The sequence below is a fragment of the Choloepus didactylus genome, chromosome 2, assembly GCF_015220235.1.
Source record: "Choloepus didactylus isolate mChoDid1 chromosome 2, mChoDid1.pri, whole genome shotgun sequence".
Taxonomy (NCBI): domain Eukaryota; kingdom Metazoa; phylum Chordata; class Mammalia; order Pilosa; family Megalonychidae; genus Choloepus; species Choloepus didactylus.
Window position 1 is genome coordinate 184,807,958 of NC_051308.1, and position 12,137 is coordinate 184,820,094.

The following is a 12,137-nucleotide window of genomic DNA, read 5'->3' on the forward strand; positions in this document are numbered from 1 at the left end:
GTAAGTAGTAGTAGAGGCAGAATTTGAATGTTCTCTGACACCACAGTCTGCGATTTTAGCTACGATGCCACATTCCCCTGCGGACACCTCAAGGTCAAGCATTTCCATTCAAGTGTTCAGTTATATCACCAAAGAAGAGAATGCTGGAATTGTAAGAGATTGTATCCGTGAAAGTATCTAACACAATGTTTAGCATATGATAGGTATTGTTAGTTCCCTTTCTAATTTAATTGAAACTAATGCTTTTATTCAATTTAAAGTTCTATGACAATCTTTTTCATACGTGGAGTGCCTACCACAAAATGAGTATCTTACCAGATAATATTATATCCATATATAAAAATATGCATTCTATTTCAAAAGAATTTCTGTAACAGAAAGGTTATATATTCACGCAATTGGGAAATATAATATTGCCACATGCCCTCACTTTTATTTTAGACAATTTAAGGTTGTCAGAGATGGTTTTCTTAAAGCAATGAGTATAGGGGTGAGTTCCTAAAATGCCTCAAAAATACTTGTCAGTGAATGAACTTAAATTGCTAATGAAGAAGATCATGGGGCATTTGCCATTTTAAAAAGGAACTAAAATGAAACGAAAATCCCTGGCTCCTTACTTATGCTGTAAAAGATTCCCATTTGGTAAATCAACCCCCACCTCTCATAGTTTAATTACATAATCAACTTTCTTGGGAACCAAGGCTTTCATAAGTACCCTGATATTATTGGGGTAGGAGTCATGGGAAGAATTTGGAGCTGCTAGAGTGATCCAGAAAACGAAGAGTTTGCCCTCAAAAAGAAATCTATTTGAGTTTTCTCCCTGAGTCTTCAAACGTTGCTCCTTGTGGGCCACCCAAAGGACAGACCCAAATCCTGGTACTTGGTTGGCTGCTGGCTGCTGTGTGCTTTAAATGAAGTAGACAGGGTCCCACACTAAACTTACCATTTTCTGGCTGGTCCTTAATGTCAGCATCACTTGGCTGGCTGGGACTTTCAGACTGACTTGAATCTGAAAAACATAAAAAATACAGCCAAAAATTACAGGGTCTGTGAATGAAAGTGGATCAGAGGTGCCAAACTGTCTCAAAAGTTTCAGTATATAAACTAGGAATGAGAATGTTACAAAAAAGGACATGATCATTTAAAAAGAAAATGCGGAAAGAGAAAAGAAAGGGGAGAAAAAAAGCAGCAGCAGCAGCAGCCAGTGCCTTTAGAAAGTACACTTGATTTTGTTTATACCTCCAGCGGCGCTTGGTTTGTGCCAGATCATAACTAGAAATTCTTCAGAAACCATTCTCCTATAAAGCGACCATTCCAAACTGCTCTTCTCCATTATTTATACACTAAAGTCTAATAAAGACTTCATCCTTCATTACACACATCTGAAGCTTGATTCATAACATAATAAAGTGTCAAAACATATTTTGAAACTGGTATATAAAAGCAACCCAAACAACAGTAACAAGTTCTGTTGATATTTAGCTCTGCATTCCAGCAACAGACTCTGTAAATTAACACCATTAAATACTAGATTTCTAATATCCTAATGCAATTACTTGAAATAAAGGGATAACTTAAAGAAGACTTTCTGAAGGTAAAAGTTTCTCCCATTTTTTTAGTATTACTTTTCTCTTCTACTGATGCACTGGGGAGATCTGAAAGGAGTTTGTTAGAAGAAAAGGTTCTAGTGTACCTTTATAGAATTAAATCTATTTTTATTTTTAAAAATCAGCTTTTCAAGCTAAAAAATAATTTAATTTCTAAATACAATAATTTTAAATTAACTAACATTTAATCTTAAAATTAGAAAAAAAATTAAGTTAGATCAAAAGAAATGACAGCTAGAAGCAAGCATATTTATGATATATTATTTGGGAGGGGAGAGAAAAATCAGACAAAATATTTAAAAGATAATTTTTTACATAAACATTTCCTAAGATTTAAAACCATTTACAACATTATTTAAAAACAAAACCAACAAACAAATAAATTACAGAGGGGAAAAAAAAAAAAAAAACGCTGTATATCTGTGGAAACCATGAATCCTGACTTTACCTTGACTTCACAGGGTTAGAATTAGCTGTCTGAAATTTGACCACATTTCAGCAAGAAGTTCAATGCAAGATCAAAAGGTCATGACACTTAACTGTGATTAAATTGAAAATATCACTTCAATTGCAACAGAGTTATAACATCACCATTCTCTTTCTTGGAGATATTGCAGAAAGAAGTAGCACTACTAGTGACCTTAGGTCTAGAAATGCCAATTTATTACTTTAGTAAGGCTCCCTGCTTTTAAGCAAATGAAGATTTTAATTATAGGGAAGTACTTTAAAGAAAATCCCGTCTTTTAAATATTCAGATAATCCTAACCTGGTGACTATAGCAAAAATTCTATGTGGATTCAAAGGTTCAAATAACAAAAGGTGTGAAAAGGTGAATTTTTATTTAAGTTTGGCAAAGTAATAGCTTTTATCATCTTGTCACAGGTGCCATAATGAAGACATAAACAAAAAGTGTTGCATATCAAAAGCCTTTAGAGAAATCATTCAGCATGAACTATAAAATTAAATATAAAGCCTGCACTAAAAATTGAAAATGCAAATGAATTTATATTGGACACTATTTGAAATTTTAACTCCATAAATACTACTTTTATAGCAAACCATTTTAAAATAACATGACTACCTTCTTTTTTTCTAAGGAAAGAGCCTGTAAATTAAATACGCTGAGAAGTACTTCAACATGTTTTAGGAGAAAGGCATATCTCCATTACTTTTGCTCTTGAAATTTTTAAACCTTTAATTTCTACATCTAAAATTAAAGCAAAATATGATCTAATTTTGTTTTAGGAAAAGTTAGAATTCTTTCTGATGATGTCCCAAAGCAGAAACATAAAATCTTGCCAAAGAGAACATTTTCTTTGGAATAATACTAGCAAATCTAAGTTTCTACACGATAGCTTAGCCACTCCACTTCCAGGTGTGATGTCTTTAAAATTAATCACCTCTCCATGAACAAATGGAAGCATGCTTTTTTTTTAATCTCACTTAATTTAGATATACAATAACCAATTATTCTGATATTTATATCCATTAATATTAAGGCAAAAAAAAGGATAATGAGAAAACCAAAAATATTTTTTTTAGAATCTGAGAGTGGATTTTGTTGTTCTTTTTCCTCTTCTATTACATTTGGATTGCCACCCTACCTTTACTGAAATATAAAATGATTATGGAAAACACAAAGAGCAACGAAAGATAGGTATGTTGAAAGAAAGTTTAAAATGCCAACCTCAATTCTGCTACAGAAAAATAAACAAACAGCAAACAACTGAGCGGCAGGAAAATGCTCAGAGTTGGTCTGCCAGGGGGTTTAGCGCTCCTGTGAAAGCTCAGACACTGGAGGAGGCATCTAGCCAAAAACACGGAATTTAATTTCTCTAGTTTCATTCAAAAGCTTGAGACAGCGTTCGCCATCACCGGAGTGAATACGAAAATACACCATTCTGGTAAAAGACAGGCAAAGCCAAAGATTCACAAGAAAAGTTAAATGACATAAAAAGTTGAATGATGGTTTCCTACCCTGGACCACTTAATACTGTTTCCTTTTTGGAACCAGAAGGAACAAAACTACCCAGTCCCAGCGCTGTTTCATGCTGAGGATGCGTGGACACTTTCTCTGATCTTACAAAAGGTCATCAACGCTGTTAAGTATGGAGCCAGATGACCAGAATTACAAATTAATTTCTACCCATGCATAACTGATATAAATGAAAGATCTCTTTCTTAAGCATTCGCATTAATACACTATTATAAAGGTTAACAATTCATTTGCCTTTCTCTTTTAAATACTTGATACAGACTTTTCAGAAACCAACGTAACTTTGTTTTACTTTTTTGTAAAATTATCACCTTGTCAGCTGATGCCTACCACCTGAAATAATTAAAGGCTCCAGAAAATAAGCACAACTGAATATAATTGGGGGCCTTTCTTGTATCTGAGCCTCCATGGCAGTGAGATTCCCTGGTTCCCTGGTGGAGAGCCAGAAGATTATATATTAATAGAAAGAGAATATTATTTAGACTATATTTAAATGATGAAGTTGAAAATGTCATTGTAAGGAAGTACATTAGGGTTATTAATTTTTTTCCCATCTGAGGATCTGCTTTTTGTTTAAGGAACCATACACTTCAACCTAACCCTGAGAAACAATGTTTCTTTCTGTTTTAAAAAATTTATGAGCAGAAACTTAAACCTAAAATAGACAGGGTTTGCATACAGGAGGCTGGGTTAAAACCTCTTAATTGAACTGGTAGCCATCTATTCTATGCATTTTTATGGCGCCTACAGCTATGCTGCTGGAGTACTCAGACAAAGATATTTTACTATCAATATAATCACTGGGGAAAGGAATAAAATAAATCCTAATGCCTATATATTCGTCTCTACTTCCATGAGCTTGCACAATGTAGGAACAGCAACCTTGTAAGGGATTTGCTACTTATATACATATTCAGTTTCCCCAACCCCAATTCTGCTCCCCTGCAGAATGGAACCTCAAAGAATACTCCTTTTTGAAATGGGAGGAATGACAAAAAAGCAAGTCGTAAACCTTATCAGGCAAAAATTTAGACGTCACCTCCATGTGTTTTATGTTCTTAAGTCACAAGCAAAGGTACAGTATCGCTAAGTCTTCCCTCTCTGCAATCTAGAGCTAAAAGATTTTTTCCTATCCAGTCCTTCTCTCACAGTATGTACATCTCTTTCGGTGACATTAACATTATGTTGTACTAAATGACTTTAAATGATCTCTGAGAATTTGAGCTCCTGAAGTAAAGAGCTTCTTTCTTAGTCTTTCTTCTCTTACCCCTAGTACCTTCCAGCGGGTACCTGTCCCACCAAAGAGCCCAGTAACAGCTGAGCTGAAGAGGGGAATTTTCACGTGTTGTTCAGCTTTCTAAAACTGAAAGGCTGACAGTAACTGAAAAGTATAGTAAGCCCACACCTTAAAGGGACACAGGACTTTAATAAAATGAAAAAGGAGGGCATAAAAATCCATTATCTCTGCTTGATGTCTCCAGTTTGGGGATCTGGCAAAGGAAAGTGAGGTAACTCCTCTGGTTTATGGGTAGGAAAACTTGCACAGTGCTTAGAGGACACAACTGAGCAATATGATCCGCTGGCTCACCCACCAAACAAGAATCCTCAGGATAGCAAAAGATGAGGGTGGTGTATGACATCTAGGAGGCCCTCCAAAAATAGGTGCAGGCTGAAATAATGAATGACAGAGGAATATTTCACATATTAAAAAAAAAATGCAAAGATGAGAAAATCCACAATCAAAATCCGATGTCTGTAGAGTAGCTCAAGACCGTAACAACTACTGTTAATAGCTAATAAAGAGCAGACGTGTAGCAGGGAAGAACCCTTTCCACCTTAAAACAAATGAATATAATTTCTATTCAGTCAACGTGATGTCGACGAAAGTTTATGGTGCATTAAAGTACGAGTTCTGGCTCCACCAGAAAGATAAGTTAGCCTGAGTTTCAACCTTGCTACACGCATAATGAATTTGTTAGAATTCTTTGTGTCCAGTTTTAAACTCCCAGATTAAAAGGCGATATGAAGAAACCAGAAGACATCCAGAAACAAAAAGAAGTAAATCAAGTGAAAGAAATAAAGTAACAATCCCACCCAAAAGATATGGAATTGTTTATAGTATGAAAAAGAAAAGGGAAAGACAGTAATGAATATTCTCCTTCAAATAAATGAAGGGTTAGGCACATACCTGAGGTAAAAGAAAATAGAGAATAAGAGTGATTGTACTCCGAATATAACAAACATTTACCCTCTACAACGGTAGCGCTTAAAGATCTTCAAAAATTAGATAAACTTTGTTTCTCAAGGTTTGTGAAAACGAGTACTTTGCAAAAGTGTTTGGCCAAAGAATAACAAGATTCAATTTTCTGTGTTGATGATATTATAACAGAAAAATTATTCTATTTCTGGGTGATTTTTAGAATTACTCTATTTCGATCATCTAGTATTGTAGTATGTTTAACATATTCCTATAGTGAGGAAATCCAGAAGATCAAAGACTATGATAGTCACATTTTGCTTATTAGTCTCATAACTACAGTTGGAAAAAAATGCTATAATAATACTTTATAATATTTAGGAATATTGTCCAATTTTTTCCAGTATCACTATGACCTTAAAGACTGAAATGTGAAGAAATATTTGAAAAACCTGTATTCAAGAAGGTAGGATATCAGAGTACAGATATATATATATATATATATATATATATACATATATATGTACATATTTGTGGCTTCAGTGTAAACATTGATGAATGCACAACCATCTGCTAAATATAACACTACCCATTCTGATCTGGCAAAGGACAAATTTTTAATACTATCACTAAATCTGGACCACTAAAAATATGCAATTATTATTAGCATTTTCAGAGAATAGGGAAAATCCTTTAAGCTCGGCGAATAACCAAACCCTCTTCATATCTTCTTCAAAAGATTTACTATTAATGAATGTGTACAACTGTGGCTCACTCAGTGAAAAATTAACATACAATAACTTTATGTTTAAAAAGATAAATAATGAAGTGAAGCATACCATCAAAGTTTGGTAGCTTTAACAATGGAAGCACTCCACGGGGTCATTAAATAGGAAGTCTCATCTTTACAACATTTAAAATACAATATTTATCCATGTAACTTTCCCAGTAAACGAGAATTGAGTGTTTGTATGGATGTGTGTGCATAACTTGCTTGCTATGCATGGCAAGTCCTTCTTTATGGGAAGAGAGCTGGGAGATTTAGCAGAGGGAAAGCCCTAGCTCCAAAAGGACTAAGCTAGTTTGCACACGCTGGTGGAGCCTTCACTAATCCTGATTTGGAGGGAGAGGGAAGGCTGCGTTCATGCAGCAGTGACTTGGAAGGGCTCCACCAGACCACCCCGGGGCTGCCAGCTGCTCAAGAGAGCCACCTCTTAGCCACTCCCGAGTGAAGACTGTTATATAATCTAGGTCACTACCATTTTCTTTCTCAAAATTTAAGCAAAACAAAACAAAACTTTCTTAAGAATTTGTGAAATATTAAATTTGCAGGAGTAAGATTTCTTCTTTTCTTTTTTTTTCTTTTTTGGCATTAATGCTGATATTCAAGGCCCATCTGTTTTAGTCAGAGGGACTATGTATGATGATAAGACTGTTTAGGTTGAAGAGTGATTCAAATGTCTTATCACCTACTCATAAATGTGTTATTTTTCTATGCGCACATGGAGGCTGCGGAATGATACAGTTTTAACACGTAGAAGAAAAAAAAATGGCTTGACTATTGTTGTGTTATGACAGTGAACGGTAATCATTTCTAAGCTTTAAAAATGACAAATTCAGTCACTCTGAAAGTAATAATAATAAAACCCTTAAATTTCCAGTCTTCACCTAAGGCTGATTTTAAGTAATTATCAGCTTTTTCAGTGAAGTTATAAATGAAGTCAGTGGTAAGAAGTTGTGATTATAACAGATATATACCCATAATACTTTAAGACCAAATTTATAATTTCTCTCCTTTTCTTTGACAGGGCTCTATGATTAAAATAAACTAAAATGTTTAGGTAAGCATTTTGAATTTTGTTTTCCCACAACAGGAGCTGTACTGACATGTGATGGGGACCTGTTGGTAATTTAGAACTCAAGTCACTGAGGCAATCCAGTCACCTATCCACACCCGTGTAACTGAAGACATACTTCAAAAGCTATCACGGTCGCGCAGCGTCGTATATGTAATTAACGCCACTGAATTGCACACTTAAAAAATGGCTAAAATGACATTTTATGTTCTATATATGGTAAATGATAAAAAAATAAAGATATCACTATAAAATTATTGAATATCAGAACTGTGCTCAATTTTCTCCTTTTTAGTCACTTTTTCACAAAATTAATTATAACACTAGGTTCTTGGAGTTCTTAAACAGAATATATAAAATTATCCATACATCCATACAATTTAAATTAGAACATTTCCCTTTAAACTTTGAAATTATAAAAATAAATGAGTCAAAACGAAAATAATGCATAATTGAGTTGTACTGATTGTCATGTACCTGGATATGGATAAAGAACTTTACTAAAATAAGAAAATGAGAGTAACCATACTATTTCTGCTCAGGTATTATCTCAGGTTAATCCAAAGTATTAACTTTCTTGCATTCATATTTCACTATTGAGAGGAGCGCGGAATGGTTGTAAAATGGTGTTCCAAGAATCTCAGATATACAATTTAACTGCTCTGAATGTCAGTTTCTTCATCTGTAAAATGGGGACACTAATGACTGTTTTGCCAGCTTAACAGGATTGTTGTGTGGGTCAAATAAAATAATGCAAGAAAAGCTGGTTTTGAAACTATAAAGTAACAAATAAATGGACACTTACCTCTGCCATACAAATCTTCCCATCTAAATAAGTTTTAAGGTTTTTTTTCCTTTTTTAAAATCAACCCCAACCCCTACATGATGTGATTCTGGTATAAAACATCAACATGACAGACCTGGTATTAAAGAAAAGATTCTTAATTCCCATATACTGGGAAAGAGATTATCTCTGATAATGGAAATGTAAATCTCAGCTTGCTGTTGTTTATTCCAGACAGACATTTGTGTGTTAAGTCTGTTTATCGGGCAACACTTTGTCTAAGCCAGGAAGTAGTCAGTCTTTGTAACAAGATGTATGCAAATGAATTTCCCATGGGTCTCTGCAGCAAATTGTAGCAAGGAAAAAAAAAAAATTCCTTGTTACTTTACCAGCAAGAAACTACCTCAAATTAGACTAGAGACAGAGAACTATGAGCTAGACTATGCTGATGAGTTTATATGAGTCCTTAACATGTGCCCACAGTCTGCTGCTCTTTATTCTAAGCAGACTTTGTGCATTACATCTGTTTATCAGACAACACTGTCTGGGTATTCAGGCTCTGTAACCTGTGTGAAAATAAGCAATGACCATAATCCCATGAAATAACCTGAGGTCTAACTCAAACTTTCTGTTACTTTAAGAATCCATGCAAAAAGAGGCCTCCAGAAAACCATGGAAACTTTAAAAATATACAACAAGCTCTAACTTTTGTTCACCTTCTATCCTACATAACTTTTTTACATTCATTGGATTCCACAATGGCATGTTAGACTCATGACAAAATGGTGAATTTTATCATGCAAAATCTACTGATAAATACATATTTGCTAATGGCACCCGATCTAATTATCAAAGGCATGGAAATTTTAAAAGAAAATACTTTCTATCATAATAAATATTTTCTTTTTTAATTCTATTATTAAAGTACTCATTCTACAATCTTCATTTTCTTCTCATACTGACATAGCTGACTCTCTAAAAAAATCTTTGAACATGCATTTCTTTTCTTTTTGTTTTTCTTGTTGTCTTTCTACAGGGTTTGAAAATCTCAGCAAAGGAATCAAATTGGTTAAGCCTGTCTTCCTAGACAAAATAAACACTTTAGGACTCTACTTGTTTGTATTCTCCTCAGTGGCGCTGTATGCATCAGCAGCTAAAAACAAAGAAACTTTTTAGCTGCTCAGACAAAATGCAGAAGCTTCCCAAACAACGAGGCAAGGGAGGGGGCATGAGTTGAGGGGAGGGCTGGGGGTGGGGAAGTGTTCAGAATGTCTGACAGTCCATTCAATATAGGGATGATGGCTATAATGCACCCAGGGTCCCCTTGCTAATTAAATATGCATTGGCACAGTTTTGATCGATGCAAGCCATGGATCAGATGACACACCTGCAAAATCTTGAGCCCAGAGTTCCCAAGAAAAGGGAAAATACATTCTTGTCTCCTTATCTTTGTTTTCAAAGGTTCTCAATTTCTGTGCTTAGATATCTAATTTAATTCTCTCACCCCTCAGCAAACTGGATTAGGGAAGTCAATACTGCCTTTGTGCATCGACAGGAAAACACAGCTTTCCTTTTATTCAATTTAGCTATGACCTTTAGACAAAGATAATGACAACTGTCTAAAAGTGAGGTGAAGGCCTCAAGAAGAAGACCCCTGAGCTGAGACTCCCCTAGGAATTTTGTTTGACAAGATGGTGGGGTTTACTGTGACATTTTCCTGCCTGGTAAGGAAAAAAGGAGGAAAGGGAAGTAAGAATTAATGGTAGTGGTAGTGTAGGGATGGAATGCTGTGGAAGACATTTAAAACCACTGACAAAACCACCAAACTCTCAAAAATCATCTGGGCCCTGTGATATCCACAACCAGAAAATAATTTTGTGAAAGAATAGGAGAATGGCACAGTAACAATTACTGTAAAAATTAGGATGCTTTAATGAGAAGGTTGGCATTTCTGTGGTTAGAAAATCAGAAAGTATCTTCTTTTTTCTTTTTTCTGAAGTTTTTGAGAAAACAGGATTATCAGTGTGTTCATTAGTCTCACCACTGGCAAAAGATATGACAAGTTGAGATTTTAAATAAGTCTGTAGTTCTGCAATGTCAGTCATGTTCACACTACTACTCTTTCCTAGAGGGGGAAATGATACTGGATCATTCTCTGGAAATAACTTCTTTGTCATTGGGCCTACTCTTTCCAGTCATTGATGGAAAATGAGAGAAGGCAAGGTCCCTGCCCTCAAATAGCTCTCAGTCAATTAGGATATTGACAATAAAATCAAGATTTTGTGACACTCCCCTCAATTAAACCTTGTCTCCTGGTGAAATTAAAGTAGAGCAACATATTATTGTGCACATTTGTAATTGCTTATGGTTTTCTACAATTAGTAGCAATCAGTACTAACAAGTGCAGCCTTATAACAGAATCTACAGATACTAACTGTTAGGGGAAATGGTTGAGGTAAGTATTTCTAATAAACTATAGGAGGTTTAGGCTGCCCTTTCAAGTAAGATACAGAGATAGTACTTCATTGGTGTTGCTGAAAATAGCATTAAAAAATCAAAACAACTTTTGAAAATCAAATTCTTTTGCATTAGAAACAATGTCATAGTACAGAATTGTATTCCCACTCAGGCCTGGTGCCCTCCCCTTTAATAGAAATGACAGTTCCAACAGAGGTAATGGTGAGCCAGTGAAAAGGGCAAAGGATCTGGTATTAGAAAACCTGGTTTGAGTCCTTCTTGACCATTTATATTAGCTTTGTGAAACTGAGCAAAGCCTCTTCCCTCTCTGAGCCTATTTTATTTATTTCCAAATATCTCAAGATTATGAGGATTGAATGGCTTAATTTAAATGGCTTCCTTGTAAATTAGGAAGTGCTACAATTCTCTAACTGTACGCTGCATGGAACAGGTTTTCTAAAATACATGAACTGGTTAAACCATCACATTGATTACTTACTTTAATTCCCTGCCTCATGTTTACTTCCTGATAGCACAGTATCTGGAATATACAGATACTAACATTTGCTGAAATGGAATTGGAATCAGAGGTGAAAAAATACCTCTTTGGGGCCATGAAATACAACAGGGCCTATCTTGGGAGATGTTGAGAGGTAGCTTTGGTGGATTTTCTGGCTTTGGGGAGACTGTACAACTGGAAGGTAGTACATTCCACATGGTAAGGAGAGTCCCTGTGGAAGTTATTAGGCTGCTTTTTCTCTTCTTGAATCACCCATTTTTCCTTGTACATGAAAATTCTTACCTATACAGACCATAAAAACTATAAAAATGCGGGGTGGTAAAGGGTCCTGCAAAGTTTCTTTTCAGCCCTAGAGTCCTACATTTTAAACAGATCCTTAGCAGTCGAGTACTTGGTCTTTTGGCTGCATTAAGGCTAAGCCCCCCTTTCATCAAAAGGGACCAAGTGATATTTGCTGTTGACCATAAGTGCAATTAGAAATAACACGGGTACCATAATCGTTATACGTCAAAGACTGTCCCTTCTTTACCTTATAAATGACTGCAAATAGCCCATTAAGAGTTGTAAATGTTTACCTTCAGTGACTTTGCCAACCATTGACCACAGAAGCCATCTTGATTCTCTATGTCATCCAGAAAACCAGAAAACTTTGTTTCTTAGGAGCCAGTGCATAAGGTATCCTCAAAAAATTTAATCTAGGCCCTAGGTTCTAGACTTTAG

General features: G+C 35.2%; 1 protein-coding gene across 8 annotated transcripts in view; it reads right to left on the minus strand.

Annotated features, from left to right (window-relative positions):
* Positions 1–12,137, minus strand: part of NFIA (nuclear factor I A) — a 385,493-nt gene that overhangs the window by 185,014 nt on the left and 188,342 nt on the right. For 7 of the 8 annotated variants that reach the window (XM_037827066.1, XM_037827070.1, XM_037827068.1 and 4 more), the window contains exon 3: positions 944–1,009. The exons of the other annotated variant lie outside the window; for it this stretch is intronic. In XM_037827066.1, the coding sequence (XP_037682994.1) occupies positions 944–1,009 (66 nt within the window). The remainder of the gene's footprint in view (positions 1–943; positions 1,010–12,137) is intronic. 8 annotated transcript variants of the gene reach the window in all.